We start from the raw sequence: 20,159 nt of genomic DNA on the forward strand, positions 1-20,159 counted from the left end.
CACCCTTCCCAGCCCAACTTCTGCCATGACCTGTGATTGAACAACTTATTTACTATTTAAATAAGAATTAATCATATTCACCACACTGCCATTAACATAATCCATTAAAAAAAGAGGGCAAAATTACCCTAAAACTCACATAAAAAAACCCATCCCATGTAACTTCAAACCCCATGAAAACAGAAAATCAACACAAATTTTAATATTTATATATTTTAAATCAAAACACAATTAAATATAGTATGTTTTAAGTACATGAATGCTTGGGTATGAGAGAAATAAGAGGTGGTACATAGTACCAAAAACCTATACACAGCCTTTTTTGCTTTTTCATAACAATACAGTGTGTCTCTATACAATCAAATATTGCAACAGAATAACACTTTCTAGTCAATCAAGATATTCTGAACATTGGAAATGATTTGAGTTCTTCGCATAGTGATTTCTTTGCACAAGTTTGAGGAGAAAAGCAATCATTAGAGTAAAAAAAATTTAAAAACCCAAAATAAGTGTTGTATACTAAAAATGCAGCAGTAACATAAGGGTGAGACACTGAGTACTTCTGCTACCCTGCAAAATTGATTTGCTGGGGAAAAAAAAGGAGGTGCTGTGTAACATGGTAAGTGTTGACAGTGTCAGGAAGAAGGCCAGAGGTCATTAAAAACTGTTTTTCTTTGTAAACCAAACATCTGGAATTAGAGCCTACGTTGGGTGGGGGACAAAAAGCGATGGAGAATGGCAGCAATTCCTTTTTTCCTTGCTCGTGGGATGGTGACAGGAAGTGGAGCAGTCTGCAGGGTCCAAGGTGGGAGCAGAGGGGCTGCAGGACCAGCCTTGGATCTGCTCTGTGGTGGAAGCAGGGGAGATGTGTGTGTGTGTGCAGGTGTAGGAGCTCAACAAGGAGGAGTTCCTGACCCTTCTACACGGCCTTCAAAGTTAATGCAGTTATGAAGTAAAATACATTTATCTTACACTTGAATACTCATCTATTTCAAGTAACGGAAAATTAAACATAGAACTTTCCAGGTCATTCACTGCCAATGAATGGATTTGCCCCACAGCCCTTCCAACTCTGTGTTTAAAAATTACAAGCAGTAGAACCAGAAACTACAGCAAAACCTTCCCCTCTGTTGTGGCCTCTGTGTCCCATTGCAGATATTTTGCTTGAAAGTCTTTTTTTGAGACAGGGTCAAGTATTTGTGAAGTCAATCACAGATCCTCAGTGACACATTTGTAAACTGCATCTTCTTCTCAGAACCATCATTACTGTGAATGCCACATACACCAGGCAAAAGTGTTTCTTCACTCTCTACAGTGGAGGTCCAGGATTGCTTCTTCTTCATTCTTCCTTAGAAATGAGGGGGATTCCAGTGGTTGGAGTAACAGTGCTTTGTTTTTATTGGCTGTGTTAAAGAATCCACCAATAGGGAAAGTTCACTCCTTCTCAAAGTGGAAAACCAGATTTCCTGTCCTGGAGTTTCTAAAATCATAGCTGGAAAAGGGAAAACCAGTTAATTTTACCCTAAAACATGCAAAGTAACTGTTCAATAGAAAAATATTTTGTGTTTAAAAACGCTGAAGCCAGGTTTGTGAGTTTGGGGGAGAAAAAAGCCCCAAACCTAATCCAAACACACTCAACCTTTTGATTACTTGCTTGATTGAATCCAGAGCATCTGCAGTCATTTGAGATTTCTAAATACTGTGCTGAGTGACCTTTTCATCCAGGCAGACTGGAATTGTATCACTGCAGACAAGCTAGGAAGTGAAGTCATTATAAAAGTTATTTAAATGTTACTGCTCTATTAGAAAGTAAACTCTCCCAGAGTGAACTATGGATCCACCCATTTGGATCCAAAAACTGGGCTTTGGCACATGTGTACTTTCAATAACTGAACATAATGCAAGTTAATTGTTACAAACTCACATGCCTGGAAGTCAGAAGTACCAGGCATTAACTTGGTAACGTGCTGTCACAAAATCCAACTGCTGCCTCAGAACTGGGGTTTTTTAGACAGAGAACACATGGGCTGTACAACAATACACAAACCTATGCACAGGGTTACTGTGTCTTTTTAAAATCTGGAGACAGAACTTTGTAAATGAGAGCACCCAACCAGACGAAGTCACAGCTGCTGAGTTTTGCTGAACTTCAAACAGAAATACCACTACTGACTAAGAGGACCCAGCAAGTGAGAGCTCAAGTCAGGAATTACACTTCATCCTGCAGCAGAGATCACCCTTTTAACTAATTAGGCAGTTTCTTAACTCAAACTAAGACAAGTTTGATGCTTGTACAGGAGAACCACCACAGGCATCTGCTAAGAAGTTCCTACATCACACGTAGGCTGAAACACTTCCAACCTTTGTTTCTTCCTCTCATGCTCTGCTGGTTTGAACATTTTCCAGCGTGGGTTTCAGCCACAGGAGGAAGGCAAGTGAGAGCTCTGCTCCTCCCACAGCCTGGCTGGAGCCAGATGAATACAGCAGCCTTCCCACCCCCCTACCTTGGTGACCTTCTCCAAGGGCTGCTCGCACTGCGCCTGCTGCATGACGTCGTTGACAATCATCTTTGCTATCCTCCAAGCCATCTCTTCTTGAGCCTGAAAAACACAGCCCAAAACACAGATAGCTTCAGGTTCTCAAAAGACAAACACAGTGCTCTCAGCACAGCCTTGGAGTCAGGGTAACCTTCACAACTCCATAAACCTGTATGAGCATATCCTCCCTCGATGGAAACACACCTGGCTTCCAAGTACAGTGTTAACTTCAATTTTTGTACCTAAGGCTTGATGCAATTTCCAAGAGACTTAGTGGAGATTTTAGATTTATCTCTTGGGGATTTGTCCAAGCCCCTCAGAGGGGAAAAATGCAGTCTGGAACCCATGTGCAGTGGTCACTTCACCATAAAAATCAAGTAACACTTCCACCCCTACTTACAGATAAATAAAACCACAATAAGAAAAACCCTGACTGCAAGCACACACTTAATTAGTTCAACCAGCAAGCACTGGCAAAGAGCAAACTAGTTTCACACCTTCATGCAAATTATATTTAGCACACAGAGTCTCCCTGTTCTTGGTGCAGCAAAAAGATACTCAGAGATAACAGCCAGGATTAAGAACATCAATACTTTATTTCTCTGAAGTGTAAAGTCACAAGAAGAACATGAAAGGGGACACACCTCATCTGTATTTCCTTGAACCCATTTCTTCATTGCTTGTGAAAACATGGACCCTGGTTGAGATAAAAACAGCAAGCAAGGTATGTCAGCAAAGTGAGGCACAAAGCTGATTCCTTTCACCCTTCTGAAGGTTTGCTCTGTCCATTCAGGACATGGAGGAGTGGCAGGAAAGACAAGGGACTGCCTGCAGCCATTTGGACACTGAGCCTTTCCCAGAGCTGAAAAGCAGCACCAGCAGCAGGTCCCAGCCTGGGTGGGAAGCATGTGGAGAGCTGCAGTTCTTTTTCATCTCAAGACCAAAGCTTTGAAGGTTTGATCACCAGCTCAGCTGCTGACACTTCCATCCCTGCCAGGTTCCATCGACAGCTCCAACTCCCACAGGCTGCTCATCCTCCCTGGAGTCCAGCTGGACCAGAAAAGCAGAATTTGGGTAGGAAACTGGGCCAGAGATGGGTTTTGCCTCAGTACAGGCCAATCCCCACAGAATCTCTAATTGGCTTAAAACAGCTCTGGAAAGAGTCAAACACTTTGCCTATCTTAACTCCAGCAGGGAAGAGAGCAGCTCTGCAGATGTGTACAGAAATGGAGAGAAAGAGCAAAGCAAACCTTTTGATTTTTTGACATCAGGCTCTGGTTCAGATTCTCTGATGAACTGCCCCAGGTCACTGACTCTTCCAAATGTCATCTTCCTGAGGAGAGGAGTGAAGAGCCATGTGAGTGATCAAAAGAACTTTGGCATTATGGAAAGCTGTATTTGGCTATATACTTGGCTACATTTTGGAATAAAGAGGAACAATAACTAAGAGGAAGAGAAAAACCAAAATAGAAATATTTTGGTTGAAGAAACATTCACTGGGTGTTAAATCACACTATTGAAATAAAGTTAGTGTCAAATATTAAGACATGGACTAAGATCTTTCATTTACTCTCCATGCAGGAGGACACAGCAAAGATGAAACAGGGGTGAAACATGTAACCAGAAAGGAAACAATACACTGAAATGAACCTTACCCTGCATATGTTCGTTGATACAAAGATTCTGGATCCAGACTTGCAGCATCTACAATTATTGCTTCATCAAAATTTTTCAGGATTTTAACATTAGCCTTTTTGACATTGGACTACAAATAAAAATTCTAAGTATTAGTGCCCAATGCAGATAACTACCAGCTTCTTAACAAAACTGCAATTTCAGTGCTTTTAACACAGATAAATCTCCTTTAAGTCTCTAAGCAAGAGTATAAAAGAATCAGTGTGTCTACACAGCCTTGAATTCCTAATCATAGGACATTGTTTTAGCAGAGGATGATAAAATTCTATGGACAGAGCCAAAGACACAAAGCCCAGGTCAGCACACGCTGCTCAATTATCAGCTCAACAGATCCATGTGTGCTCGCAAATCATTTGTTGTGAGTCTGCAACATCTCTCTCCTGCTCTTGCTAAGCAATTCCCAAACACAGATGCCTCCCCCATGCACAGAGAACAAATTATTTATCTTCTGGCCTGGAGTATTTATATAAGATTATGAATAAAAAGCCAAGGAAACATCAGAGCAACAGCAGGGAGGGCACAACACACAGCAATCCATTATCGCCTCAGCACGGAACAGGAACACCAATGGCAGCTCCTTCCCTGCTGCTCTTTATGCAAAGATATGCAGAGACCCAGAGATTCTCCTATTCACACAAGCAGGAATGCACACCACAGAAAGCAGCACCTCATTTCCTGAATTGCCCAGCCAATTACCAGCAGTTCCTCCTGCTCTGAGAATCAAGCAGCAGGAGGCTTCAAGAACACAGATTTTATTCCTCACTTCACAGCTAGGGGAGGAATATTCCCTCCTTGCAAATTAGGAGGTTTAAAAATAGTACAAGCAGGTGGTACAGCTTCCAAGTTGCTGGAAAGCCAGGACATGACTAACATTGGTGTGGATACTGGGTTTGAAGCTCAGGGTAGCCCTGCAGAGTTCAGTAACAGCAGCAGTCGCTTGGCTCTTCTGCTCTCAGCTGGGCTTGCAGGTTCCAAGCTGTTCTGGTTACAGGTTAGCCAGAATCTGCTCTGTGTTTGAGCAGATTGATGCCTTCAGCCCTGGAAATGAGTTTACTCTTCAGGACAGAAGATCTGGCACTTTAAAAGAACTGAGCACCCAAAGCCAGCATGTTTATATTTAAATTTGATAGCATATTCACAAGTGTCAATTTTTACCTGAAGTTGTTAACTATGGTATTGACAAAATAATGCTCTTTCTAGTAATAAGCATTCTTAGATATTATGGCATCATAAAAAGTCTTCAGTAAAGCAGCAGTTTAATAAAGACATTACTGAACTAAAGAAATAACAGCAGCACAAGGCTTTGGGTACAACAAACAGCAGAGACACTTCTGACAGAACTGAGCTGCAGGTAGATTAAACACATCCTAACACAACACAGGTTTTAAATGAAAGTGGAATGGTGTTTCCTTACAGGGTAAAACCGTGGATATTGACACAGAAAACCCAAACTGGTACCTGGGAGGCAGAGCCATCTGTGCTCCCTATGGAATCACTGTCAGGAGAGCTACCAGGGCCATGGAGACTCAGTGCAATGTTCCCTCCTGGGAATTCATCTCCTCGTACTGAATGGATGAGGTCATTCAAGTATTTGTAGTAAAGGTTGCTGGACAAGAAACCAGGTAGGAAAACCTGAGAGATGGGAAAAGTCTTCTTTAATTAAGGCTGGTCTGCATAGTTATAGAAGAGCACACAAACATCTCAGTCCTTGTGTAGATGGAACACAAGTAAAAGCATCCATGCATGGAATTATTGTGGATTACATTATTAACCACAGCACTTCTATTAGACTTGCAAACAACTCCTACTAAGAGGAAGGAAAATCTTCTAAAGATACAAAATAAGCTGTTGATAGCAATTCACATGGGAGGAAATTCTGTTACTTCCATTAAACTGCAATAATCACCCAATGAGACAAACAGCATTAACAGCAGCCAGTGGGTGGTATCTTCAAATCAGGCTGGGGAAGAGTCTGGCAGATTTTCCTGAAGCTGTTCTATTCTCCAGGTAAACAGGAAATCAGTAAAGCAAGGGGACAAACCAGGGCACACTATGGAACCCCCCATCACCTGCACAGAGTGTGAACCCCACTCTGGAGGAGGATCAGCCCCAGCCCACTGTGAAGGAGGATCAGCCCCAGCCCACTCTGAAGGAGGATCAGCCCCAGCCCACTCTGGAGGAGGATCAGCCCCAGCCCACTCTGGAGGAGGATCAGCCCCAGCCCACTCTGGAGGAGGATCAGCCCCAGCCCACTGTGAAGGAGGATCTCACCGTCTCCATGGTTGTCCACGCCTGCCTCAAGGGAGTGGTGAAGCAGTTGGGGAGAGGCCCCCCCTCCCTGCAGATGTTGGATTCAATCTCCAGCCTCACAGAGTCATCAAAGCCCAGAGGGTGTGTGGCCTGCAGGGAGAAGTACCTGGGGAAGGGCAAGGAAACAACACAAACAGGATTTGCAAACCTCTGCAGGTGCTCAGTGCCCACCCCAGACACTGCACACACCTGGTCCCCACTGACTACAGGTGAGACACCCCCCTCCCAGAAACAGTCTGAGAGCCCTGCCCTGAAACACAGATGAAAAACAGAGAATGGGAAACAAGAATGGAGCAGGAAACACCCAGAACTCCAAAGTAGCTTTGGCTCTACTGATCACATCCTTGCAAACTGAGTTTAAGGATGAGGGAATGATTGATGAACCTCTGAGTGAAGCATTAGCTTCCTCTCCAATCATTATTTCCTCCTTGGGTAATAACTCAAGTTGTGGTAGAGCCTCACACTTAAGCCTAAGAACAAACATCTCCTGGAAGCAGTTGTGCTGTCTCCCAGCTGTCTTATTGCTAAAGTGAAGCACAAAGTACAGGAAGAAAGCTCCTCTCCTGAAAGTCAGATATTAAAAAGGATCTGATTGCTTCCTTAGAAAAAGAAATACTTCATAATACTAAGAACAAGCACTAGTTGGCTTTTATTACATGTGAGAAGAGTTTCTACAGCCTACTTTATATGGATAACAGTATCTGAACATTAAGGTTTTTCTGCAGTGCTGTATCTGCTACTAGGCTTAAACCCCTTACATTTTCAAACATCAACCAACCAGCTTTGATACTTCCCAACCAAACAAACTCAAGCAATCAAGTCTTGAAAATCCTGAATGATGTTTAAGAATGGAATCCTTGTAAGGATTTCTCCTCATGTATATCAAAAAATTTCAGTTCACGTGTGCAAACACATCAAAAGCCACCTTGATAAAATGCACCTCAGCAGACCAGCCCAAGAGTGCAGAGGAGTTCCTTTTGCACAGCAAACACAAACCACAAGTACAGAAAGAAAGGATTGTTGAGCTCCCTCACTTGTCATACAAAATCATGGCATCATTCTGTGCCTCTTGCCCATCATACTGGCCTTCCTTGGCAGCAAGCTGAGACTGGAAGTTATCTGCTGCCAACCAGAACTGCAGTACATTAACTGCATCTTCCTTCTCCATGTACTGCAAGGGAAATCAGAAAAAGAGGAGATTAAAGAAGTCTTAGCAAGAAACTTTTAGTAATTTTTTAACTTCCTTCATCCCATTTAGATCAAGAAACATACATAAAAAATATATATTAGTGATGCAAAATTGTCACCAGGACACAGTATTTTGAATTTCTGTTTCTCACAGATTTAGCTTGCTTGGAGGAAAAAAAAAAAAAAAGAAGAGGGGGAAAAAAAAAAAAAGAGAACTTCTGACATGTCTTTTCTGTACTTACTTTCACACTTAGTTTCCAAAAAGCTATTTGTCTTGTCCTAGGACAGGAAGCACCATTTTCATGCTACATTTAGCTTACACTGAGCTCAGCACATTGCCTCAGCTTCCCAAGCTGCAGTTTCAAACTCCATCAGCTTGTCAGACTGTCAGGACAAGTATGTCAAGAGCTGATTCCTTAAAGGTGCAGGAGCCTGAAACTGTGATATCTTTTATTTAACCTATCACATCACTAAAGGTGCCCTCTCCACATAACACTGGTTATGATTTGTTATCTGTAATTCAGGCTTTTACAGTCACTACAATGTGAAGATCAAGATGACAATGTCAAAACTTCTACAAAGCAAAGAGACTCTGAGAAGCACTCACTAACTGAGAGGAAATCACAAATACTCATTCCACAACACAATGGACAGGTTTCAACATGTGAATTAGTTCTACGTGAGGGCAGGAAAAAGTTCAGTGCATTTTCTCTCAGAAAAAAACACACCTTGGGTTTTTTATTATATTTAGAATCACAGAATTACAGAATTGTTTTGTGGAATGGGACCTTAAAAATGATCCAGTTCCAACTCCCTGCCATGGGCAGGGACACCTTCCACTGTCCCAGGTTGCTCCAAGCCTCAGCCAGCCTGGCCTTGGACCCTTCCAGGGACCCAGGGGCACCACAGCTGCCAGGGAACAATTCCTGCCCAATCCAACCCAAAGCCATCAAGGAATGAACAGATTTTTTTTCATCTGCTAGAAAGGGATCTAAAAGCAAACCCAAACGTTGCCACTCACCTCAGAGAAGTAGAAGAGGGCTGACTCACAGAACAGAATGTCAGCCAGATACACAGTCCCACTGGTCAGCACCTCAATCTGGTATTTACAGAAATGGTGACTCCGCAGGAACTCACTAAAGTGCCTGCACAGACACAGGGACAATCACTCATCAGGGTCAGCAGCACCCTCAGAACCCAGCAGCTCTTGCCCACAACTCTGATACTTTTGGTTGGATAAAAGCCAAACAAAGCAAGAAACAGGGCAGGTTTGTAAATGGCACAAGACAGAGATAAAGAGCACAACAGTGTGAACAGCCAAGTTTAGCAAGAATGGATTTGGAGGAGGGGATCTGAGCAGTTTCAAATATAAAATACAGCACAGAAAAGTGCTGATATGGTCATGTCTCCACAAACATTCTTAACAGAACCTTTAGGACAAGAGACACAAGAACCCAAACCATGGCATCAACTCACTCTTGTTCCATTGCATTGAACACTATGGACTGGGCTGTAACAAAGCAGTTGGGATCCACTTGGCCATCCTCCCCACAGATCTTTGCTGCAAAGAAAGACCAGGTTAATTTTAACATGGATTTGGCTGATGGAGCTGAAAGGCACGAGCAAGGACTGGTTAATGAAAAATTGCAGTTCAAATCCACCAGAATCAGCTGGTTCTGACTGAGCAAAGAGCTTTCAAGGCTGGCCAAATAATAATAACATGGCTAAAGTATTTGATTGAGACTCGTATCTGGATCCCCATCATAACCACCAAGAATTCCTTCCCTAATTTAAACAAAATCTCTGAAAGCTTTCATGAGGATATTCACAGCACTGCTGAAGGTCAGATCCACTGATACTTGTAATCTCCTATCTTTTTAAGGCTACCTTAATACCTTTACCTTTATAAAAATAAAGATAAATGCAGATGTGTGATGTATTAGAGACACAATTTTATGGGACAGAGCAGCTCTGAAATGAGGAAGCAATTATTCATTCTTACCAACTATGTCATTTCTCATTGCTTCTGTAATAGGGATTGGTTTAGCAGCATCTGGAGAAATATATTTGGTAAAAGTACTAACTGCATCCCGTTCTATACCTGCAGGGAAGAAACACAGAATCAAACTTGGAATTCCTTGTGTCAGTGAGTAACAAATAATTGCTCTTCAGAAAAGCAGCTGTCTAATTCTCAGTGATGTTTCCACTGCAGGATATTCATATTCTGCTCCTGACCAGCTGCAGGGACTGTGTGATCTGAAGTCAGGTCACAACAAACCCAGCATGGACTGAGATGGAATAAAACAACATAGCTCCAAATTTTCCCTACCAGCACACAAGGCAGAACCCACTTCCTCAGCTGCACACCATAGTCCCAGAAGCAAGAGCTTTCATGCAAGTGAACTTCCCAATTTTTAGCTCTCATCACAGAGAAATCACTTGCATTATATAGGAACTATTAGGAAAAAAACCATCTTAAAATGATCTGCCTCAAACAAGTTGTGTTCTTTACACATCATCTTTTGAGACTTGGGAGTCTGCTCTGGAAAAGAGAAAAGATTACGCTCAAATTCTTTTCAGATTTCTCAGTAAGAACCCTGTGTTTTCAAATTCTTTTTAGACATCAGAAAGCAGAGATGCTTTGGTAACTAAAACATCATTTCCCCTGTTTAAGTGGCTTTGGGGCTGAGGTTATGTTTTGTGGAGGCACATGATAAATAACTACATGACAAAGACAAACAGCAAGAGAAAGGGATGCAACACGAGGAAACAGTTGGGCAAACAAAAGGAACCAATATGAAGAAAGAAGTGTTTCCTTTTTGGCTGCAGACTTGCACAAATGAGGGAGGACTGAGTAGATGCAAAGTAGAGAAACGTTACTGTGCAGGTAGTTCACTACCAAAAGGAAATATTTTAATTTCATCCTTACTTCCAGCAGCCTCTGAAGAGGTGGAATCCAAATGACAACAAATCAGTTACAAGGGGAGGAACTCCATCAAATAAATCCAAGAACAAAAACAGTACATTCCACACATAAATCTCCACAAGCCTCTTGCAACCACTACTTATGTCACCTTATGTAATACAGGATATTTACCTTCCATGACAAGTTAATTATGAATTCCCAGCACCACCATCCATACTTTCTGCAATTCTTTTAAGGTGGGATGGGACAGGTGAGGGAAGAACTGGACATAGCAATGTTCACTCACTTTCTTATGATTATACATGGAAGAACAGAAGCAACCTAAGCTCATTGAGTACACAATGATTTTGAAGTCTCTTCAGCAGCTTTTTTATTTTTCAAAAAGTCAAATAATACACAGCTCAAACTGACCAGCATCAGTTAACATCAATGATACATAAAACTTTCTTCCTTGCAACATCACATCAGGCTTGCTAAGAACCTGAGAACTGAGGCTGCCCCCTGCACAAAAACGTTCATTTCCCACCTTTCCAAGCAAAGGGAACACACAGCACTTACTTTTCATGAGTTTTCCTGACAAGTCCTTTAGTGCAGAGGAGGGGCTGTTTCTATTTGATACAGAAAGCTTGGAAGATTCTTGCTGATCAGCTGGAAGAGGGTGAGTCCCTGGCTCTGCTTTGCCCCGGGGCAGAGCCCTGGAGCCGTGGCTGTCCTGCCCCAGCAGCCCCGCGTGGTTCTGGCCGCCGGCAGTTCTGTCGGGCTGGGGCCGCAGCAGCCGCGCGGGGCCGGAGCCCTCCAGCCTCTCCTCCAGGCAGGCAGCAGGAGGGGAGGAGGCCAATTCCTGCTGCTTGCAGGGGGACACGGGCTCTGCCAGGGAGCTCTGCTTCACCGTGTTCAGGCTGTGCGCGCGGATGCGCGACCAGGTGGTGGAGTGGAAGCTCTCGGCCTCTAACCAGAATTTCACCAGGTGCTCCATCCTGCGCAGCTCCATGAACTGGATGAAGTAAGGGAGGGCTACGCTGTCCTGCAGGACTTGTTCAAGGGTCTTGGAAAGGCTTGATTTGGTCTCTTGAGCCTGGTAGTTCAGACACGATCTGCCTAAAGGAAAACATGAGAGAGAGTGAGTCTGTATTGTGCCACAGATGTGGGGGCTGGACACAGAAGTGTCCTGTAGTGCAACTGTGAGGAGGCAATTCCAACACAATGCCAAAGGAAAGGAACTAAAGCCTGTTCCCTTCCAATCCCTCCCAGGGTAACACAGGTGCTATTAGAACAGCAGCCACACTTTTATTGCCTATTTGCTTACCTGAAAACCAAGGGATGGTGAGTGCACACCATCACAAAATAAAAAGAAAAGTTGACATTCTTACAGCCTTACCTAAGTCTCCAAAGTGAGCAGCTTCCATGTGACTTGGCTGCTTCTTGAGGGCAGCTGTGCGGCTGCTGGAGAAGGAGTCCATGTTGGCAGAGATGGCATTGATGGCCACATGGCTTGGTCCTGCAGCCTCCAGCAAGGCATGATTCCTAGTGCTTCTCTGAGGGGAATGTACTGGGATTGGAGCTGGAATCAAGACAGGAATTGTTAAAGCACAAGGACCCAAGACCTCTTCTAACCATGGCCCAGTGCTAAGCACCCCAAAATATACCAGGGAGTTTGCAAGAGTCAGTCTCATTAAAACATCCCTGTACCACTGGGTGTCATCTTTGATCAAGGCTCTAATTAAAGACCACAAGTTTTATTATTGCAAGAATAAACTCACTCCCACCCACCTCTATTTTCCTTATTCAGCAACAAATCAAGAGATGCCACATCCAAGTTTACACATGAAATATTCCTGAGTCTTCCTGCTTCCTTGATAACCACTACTGCAACAACTTTATACTCTGTCAACAGTTTAGTTTAGTTCCAATGCTGCTGCCAATCAATTTCCATGCCTTTCTGAAAGCTAAAATGTGTTTAAAAATGCTGAACTACAAAGCTATCTGTGAGGTTTAATAAGAGTTATTTCTCAAAAATATTTTTGCTTATGCTTGGTTGCAAGAGAAAAAAAAAAGGCAATAAGGAAATACCTGTGATGAAACCCAGGTTATAAACTTAATCCTCTCTGGCTGTTTTAGGACACAAGTGGCTACTGGAGCTCAAAAAGAACAAATAAAAACTTCCTCACACAAAACTCTGCTAATTGTTAATTGATGACAAAGCTGAGAAAAACTCCAAACACGCTCACAGTAGATTCCAAAGCTCTCAGGAAGCTGTGCTGGATGAGGATGTCGTGCAGGGACATCTTACACCTCTGACTCAAAAATAAAGCACATCAGATGAGCTGATTAGCTCAACACTTCCCAGGGATGTGCTCCATCAAGGTGTCAGGCAACTTTGGCTTCATGACTTCCACGCTGCATCACTTTATTTTTATTCCAAATTTTATGACAGCAGTTGACAATTTCACACTTAGATGTCACAGCACAGATACCTCAGGAAACATTTAAATTATTGCCAAGTGTTTGTGCAGTTGCAGGATTGGACACCAAGACACCACTTGCTGCTTCTTACAAAGCCTCTGGGTGTTTCATACCAGCAATAATGGAGAAAATACCTTTTCTCCAAGGCCAAGGGATGGCAGCAGTGGGAAAATTTGGTGGAGGTCACTTGTGTAGAGCCAGAGCCACACTCCTCAGAATGCTACATGCTTTTGTCAATTAGATTTCAATTTAACTTTATATTTTGGATATTTGAGAAAAAAATGTTCTACTCTCTGCAAATGTCAAACAAAGGTGGTGTCTGCTGCAGCAGCTCACAATGTGCAGCACTATAAATTTTCAAGTTTATTTTTGTTTTCAGGGTCACCATACTGGTAGTTGCACTGAAAGGTGAGGTGTGGCTATGAAAATGGATGCCACTCACTGTTTCCTGCATTTGATTTGAAAGACAGACCACCAAGGTGAAAAAAGCCTGTAATTTTCTCTTGATGTGCAGATAACACATCACCAAGTAGAGAAACAAGATTTTGTCTGAGGGTATGAAAGTAACAGATCAGATTCTGGCATTTACCTCATTCCTTTCAGTACTGCAAGAAAATCTGAGAGGATCAACAAACTTGTTTTCCTACAGTTTATAAATCTCTTTTCCACCAAGATCTTTTCTCCTTTCCTAAGAGATTTAGCAGCAAGACCTCTGCATCCCACACAGCAGCAAGGAATGGCTCATTCAGGATTGGGATCTTCAGCCTCACAAGCCCCATCAAAGTTAAATCTGCAGCTGCTTCTGCAAATCAGACACAGTGAAGCTGCACTTTCCAAACTCCAAAGGACACTGAACCTGAGTAAGGAACTCCTGGAGCAATTTGTTGTGGCTAAGGAACAAGCACTGCAAGGTGACCGGGGTGCCTGATCACTTTGAATTAAAGCTCGCGCCTGACATAACTCAATAACCTCCTGCACCTACAGATTCAGCAAGAGGAGGAGGAAAGATTAGTTACTATAAATAGCCAGAAATAGAATTAAGTTCTGGGTTTGGTTTGGGTTTGATGCACAGGTCAGATCTGTGCTCAGAAGTAAGGAATGATCCTGTTGGGGAAGATAAAAATGGTGGATGATAGCAGAGATCTGAATTTACAGACAAAAGTTTGATCTTACTTTTAATTGCTTTGACATCTGTGGTCTTTTCTTGTTCTTTGCCTTTCACTGTAAAATACAAGGGAAAATGTTAATGCTATTTTGGGTAACTAATGGCATTCACCTGAGAATGGACAGAGAATTCCCAGCATCAGCAAGTATCAGAGGCAGATGGAAACTGTAATTTTGTTAAAACTGATTTCTCATTTAAATTGCACAACCAGTAACTGACAGAGGCTTTATTTTCTTTTTATTTACTTTCAAAAGCAAAACTTTATCATCCATTAATTAAGTTTCACGAGATACAGTCTGTTACATTTCCATGGAGGAAGATGTTTGCTGTCTGTAGATTAAAGGTACATTCAGGGTGACTTTAATAAACAGCATGAACTGGGAAGAGTGGGAAAGGTGTGTTTTAAGTGTAGAGCACTGGCAGGTGCTCTCTGTGAACCAAAAATCACCTAAAAACAACATTTCCCTGGTGTTACAGGAAGAGCAGCACAACATCCAGCACTGAGATGTGGGCTGGCTCTGGCTCCATGGAGCTGCTTCCATGCACATGATGGGTACCACAGAAATGCTCTGGAAACTCCCTGCAAACAGTTCATTCTCTCACAAATAGTCTTGCTTAATCATCATGAAGCCCCGGGTGAGCAACTGATGGGGAGATAGCAGTGTAAAAAGTCGTGATGGAAAAGCACTTTGAGGATTTATTTTTTTTAAAAATATTACTATTTCTTAAAGGAAGGTCCTAAGGGAAGTGAATGAAGGAGGAGATCTGTTCAAAACAAAAATAGAGAAGCCCAAGCAGCACATAAACAGGATGGCAGAGAAACAAATGCAGGGGTGATATTGGAGAATGTGATGTGCCAGGGAGGCTGCTCCAGGCAAGGATTATTACTACAAATAGGTCATCCCTGAACACCACCGTGGAGCCCTTCCTAAGGTAACCACACGCACCGCCCAGCACAGTCCCACATTTACATCACAAAACACACCCCAGAAACCCACCCGAAGCGTTCCCATCCCGACCTAAGGATGGTAAATATTTCAAAGGAGAGCTCCGGTCTCGGGTTACATAATTGCCCCGGCCCGGTGGCTGCAGCGCTGCCTGCCAGCCTCCCCTGCGAGCACCAGCGCTGCAGGGCTGCACATCGGCAGCTCGGGGTGGAATGTTCCAGCTGCCAGGGAGCGCCCGGTGTGACACAGGGCTTTAGGTGTCCAGTCAAAGAGGAGGATTCTCTCCACGCTGACCTGCAGCCCGATGCAGCAGGAGGGTAACCAGCCTTTATATAACTGGAGCTGATGGACAGGAGAGAAATCAGCCTCTATGAACTCTCATCTTCCCCAAATCACTCCAATGTTTCATCAAACCAGTTCCTAGCTACCAGCAGCAGTTCCTGGGTTTGACACAACGGCCCTCCATAAGCCTATTTTCAGTTTAAATACCTCTGTTCCTTCTTTCCAAGCTACTCAGTTCCTCCCTAAGTACCTACTTACTACTGGAAATACAAACTCCAGGGTCGTGTCCCAACCCTTTCCACACAGGCTGCTCCTGTCCCCAGCAGCTCTGAGCACGACCAAGTGGCACCAGTAACAGGAGGGGACAAAATCAGCTCGGACCCAGGACAAGCCTGAGTTTCAGAGAGTGAAGTTTCACTACATGAATTCACTTTCACTTCCCCCAGAGAGCGGATGCTGTGTGGTGCCTGTGTGAAACCAGAAGGAACCACAGAACAAGAGCTGAGGGTGACATTTCCAGTGGCCAATCCCATTCCAAAGGGTGCCAAACCAGCACGTGACATTCCAGAGTTTCAATTCACATCTTGAAATGCTCTGAACAAACTCAAAAAGCGCTCACAGTGTGTCAACAGCACACAAAAAACAACGAGATCCTGCTGAGGTCAGCCAGGCTGTGGGACTGCACATTATTCCCAAGATATCCCCAGGGATGAGCTGTTCCCCTGGCAGCAGTTTCATAACCTGCCCTCAGGCACCCAGCTCACCTGCTATACACTTTGATTTCTCAACCCATTATCCACCCTCAGTCTGCCAGACTTTTATTTTAAGGCCCAAGCTATAAAAAGACTTCACCCCTGATTTTGATTTTTCTACAGGTCAGCTGCTTTATGATCCTTGCTATGGTTTAATTTAAAATTAATTTTAATTTTTACCCACTGTGATATCCTCATAAACAACAACGGCTCACCCCAGGAACATTGGTGTTTGTAGGATTTTGGACTGCACGTGGCCAGAGTTTTATCCTAAGCCTTAATGTGCTGCTTTCCTTACAGCTTCAGTTCAAATCTCTAAAAGCCACACCTAAGAAGGGAGATCACACCGAGCAGTGCTTTATGCACAGCCCAGATGAAAGGTTGCTTTTCTCCTCTCCTTCACAGCGTCTCTCTCGGGCATTTAGTGCTGATTTGCCTCTCTGACCAAAGATCCTTTAATCAAAGGAACACAGATCCTCAATTACACTTCTCAGATAATCAGAGCTTTCATGGCTTTCTCCCTGAGAAAGTTTCCACACAGGCTGACCTTGTCCCTGTGATCCCACGTCAGGACGGAACCTCAGCTCCACAATTCTCAGTGAAGCAGCAGGAGCTCTTTTTGAAGAGTTCATAACCATATCCAAGTTTTATTCTGCAGCTCAACATTTGTATATAAACACCCCAAAAAGGACTATGGCACTTGCAAAGCCCTCAGTGGCTTCCAGACTCTTCAGATTTGCTAAGTTTAGACTCATTTCTTGCACAACTGCTGCACTAACCTCCCCAAAGAGTGACATTTTCAGTGCTGCTGCTTTGGCTGAGCAAGATCCAGAGGATGTGAGAGCCAAGAGCATCACCATCAGCCCAGGCACGACGCCCTTGCCTCCCAGGGTGAGCATTTTGGGCTCAGTAGCCCAGAGAGGCTTTAGGACAGTGCTGCATCAGAAGATCAGTGGTTGCATTGCTCGAGCTGCAGCATCACGAAGAAACAGAACTTTCCCAAGGGGCCCTTCCTAAAAGGTGCCACTTTCAACAAAAGCACCCAAACCGCAGCTGGGCAGGCTGAGAGTGCAGGGCCCTGCTTGCAGCACGAGCACAAAGTGCCTTCAAAATGCTGCACTCCCAGAGAACACTTAAACTGCACCCATTTGTGCGGCTGGAGTATTATAAATATTTCAGCAGCCCTGAATTTCCCAGCTTGTGCTCCCTACCAAATCTATTGCAGAATAAACCGCTAAGGACTCCTTTGGCTTTCACGGAGAGCTCGGTGCCATGAGGTCCCTTTTTCACTGACATTTTCAGCTGCTGCTGTACATTCTCAGCCCATTATAATTTTCACAAAGCCGGCTATGTCGGCGTTCTGAAAAACCATCTGTAAAGGGCTCAGAGGCTCAAACCCTGCACGAAGCGTGGGAGTGCACGAGCCCCTCCCGCCCCGGTCACCGTCCGGAGCCGCCGGGAGCGGCGGGCAGCCCGGGGCCCGCAGCCGGCGGTCGCTGCCGCTCACCGGAGAGCCCCGGCGGCAGCCGAGCCCCCCGAGCCCCGCCCGGCCCCGGCCCCCCGAGCCCTCCCAGCCCCGCGGAGGACGCGGCGCGGGCACTGACCGTCATTGGCGGGGAGGCCGCTCCTCAGGGCCCGCGCGTCCTCGCGGGGCCCGGCGGCGGGGCCCGGAGGGGCAGGGCCGGGGCCCGGCAGCCGCGCGGGGGACGAGCCCGGCGGCCGCCCGCCCGCCGCCCCCCTACCTTTCCGCCTGAAGAAGGACATAGCGCCGGGGAGGGGGCGAGGCGGCCGCCGGGGCGGGGGAAGGCGGGAGGGAGGGAAGGCAGCGCGCCGGGTCCTATGAATGAGGCTGCTGCGCCCGCCCGCCGCCGCCGCTCCCTCCGCCTCTTCCTCCCGCGGCGGCGCCCGCGGCCGCCATGTTGTCAACAACGGCCCCGCGCCCGCTTCCGGCAGCGCCGCCCGCGCGGCACGGTGGGATGCGGCCGCACTCAACATGGCGGCCCCGGCCTCACGCCCGCCCGCCAATGGGGCCGGCCGGGACCGCCATGTTGGGTGAGGGCAAGGAGCCCGTGGGGGTCGGGGGGGCGGGGCGGCCATCTTTGATCAGGGCGGGGGGCGCCGGGCGGCGTGAGGCGCCGGCCGCCATCTTGGCTGAGGGCACGGGTGACCTGGGGACGCTGCGGCAGCTCGGGCGCGTCCCGAGGGCACGGGGACAGAGAGCCCCGACAGCGGAGGGGATGGCGGCGAGCGCCGTGCAGGGCCGTGAGAGCCGAGGCACTCTGGAGAGAGACCTCAGGGACGTGTCCCCAAATGTCCCCTTCGGCCGTGGGGGCCGCAGCAGGGGGGCGGACAGACAGACGGACACACGGACAGCCCTGCCCGGGGGGTGAGGGCTCTGCAGTGCCGGTCCCACTCCTGCACCCGTTTGGGCCCTGCCTGAGCGGGACACGCGGGGCCGCGGCCGGTGCCGGAGTGCGGCGGCTCCTCCATCCCACGGCGGCTCCCTCATCCCACGGCGGCTCCTCCATCCCACGGCGGCTCCTCCATCCCACGGCGGCTCCTCCATCCCACGGCGGCTCCCCCATCCCACGGCAGCCCGAGTCCAGCACAGCCAGAAATCCCTGCCGGGCCGCTCTCCACCTGCGGAATCGCTGTCCCATAAGTCAGTTCCGTCTGCGCCCCGAATCCTGCCACAAAAATCCTCTTAATCATCCTCCCGAGGCAAATCTGCTCTTCCCTCGCCTGCCAGGGGCGTTTGTCACCGTGACACGGCGCTTAGGTTGATATCCGAGGAGAGCTAAAAGCTTTGCAAACACTTTGTAAAGACTGTGATTATAAATTCTGGATTGTGAGTGTGTGAGGAAACTGAGGCCCAGAGCCAGAGGGCAGCTCTGCCATGCCCGTGTCAGCCCGGATCGATGCAGTGTCACCCTGCGCCGTGTAACTGTCCTGCCCTCGCTGCCTGAGCCCTGCCAAAATGATGTCATTAATAATCATTGCCTGAGTTTCTGCGCCTTCTTTCATCCAAGCATTCCAGAGCTCTTTACAAACACTCAGTAATTAAGACTCATAAATTGTAAATGGCATAAAAGGTACACGGGGATCTTCCCGGGCTGGGATGGAGCCGTCTCCTGGGCGGGATGGTGCCGCTGATCAACACCCTGAAGCAATTGCATTTTCTCTTTTGATATTATTTTTGTTAACTGGTGCTCTTTGATACAGTTGTGTACACATGCCCAGAGGCTGGCTGGAGCATAACGAACTATTCTATATGGTTTCTGCATAATGAATGGAATTATTTAATTGGCACATAACCTCAGAGACTGCTAATAGACTAAAACGTTCTGAAGATGAGCAAACTGGAAAGAATGGGATGACTCAGGGAACACTAAATTAACATATTCTGCCAAAAATTTTGCACCCAGTCCTCTTGTGTTTCAGAGTATACATGGGGGTTGAACAAGGATGCAATGATTGACACAAGAGTTTGACATGAATTACCTCCCCTGGACCGACATTTTCTCTCATTTTTGGGAGTTCAGAAGGGCTGAAGCTCCAATCCAGAGCTGCTCACTCAGCCTTGGACCTGGATCTGAACTGGAAGTGTGAGTGACAGCAGGTGCTGGAGCATTTAACAGAACATGACAGTTTAATTATCTGAGCAATCAGTTAAATATGACTTCAGGACATGGGTTGGCCAGTGTCAGAGAAGCTGAGGGACTCCTCCCTAAATGAAAATATTCAAATAAAAAAAAAAAGCTGTCTCAATGTTTGATTTTTTCCTCTCCACAGGTAGAAAAAGAAGTAAACATATCTGAAAAAACCTGAATGGAATGATCATGTTTGGACAGATATAATAAAGCAGAACAAGACCTTGTTGCCTTTGATAATTAA

General features: G+C 45.8%; 1 protein-coding gene across 1 annotated transcript; it reads right to left on the reverse strand.

Moving 5' to 3' along the window:
- Positions 1-149: 149 nt before the first annotated feature.
- AKAP10 (A-kinase anchoring protein 10) lies at positions 150-18,191 on the reverse strand. The gene is made up of 15 exons (XM_084219165.1): positions 17,870-18,191; positions 14,293-14,340; positions 12,035-12,217; positions 11,215-11,754; positions 9,733-9,831; positions 9,207-9,291; positions 8,752-8,875; positions 7,577-7,713; positions 6,504-6,648; positions 5,691-5,864; positions 4,193-4,302; positions 3,788-3,870; positions 3,182-3,234; positions 2,505-2,600; positions 150-1,492 (listed from the first exon to the last, which is right to left on the reverse strand). Exons 1-15 carry the CDS (start codon positions 18,027-18,029, stop codon positions 1,487-1,489), a joined length of 2,043 nt encoding a protein of 680 aa, XP_084075291.1. The 5' UTR covers positions 18,030-18,191; the 3' UTR covers positions 150-1,486.
- Positions 18,192-20,159: the final 1,968 nt, after the last annotated feature.

Source organism: Fringilla coelebs, assembly GCF_963513975.1.
Source record: "Fringilla coelebs genome assembly, chromosome: 20".
NCBI classification, from domain to species: Eukaryota; Metazoa; Chordata; class Aves; order Passeriformes; family Fringillidae; genus Fringilla; species Fringilla coelebs.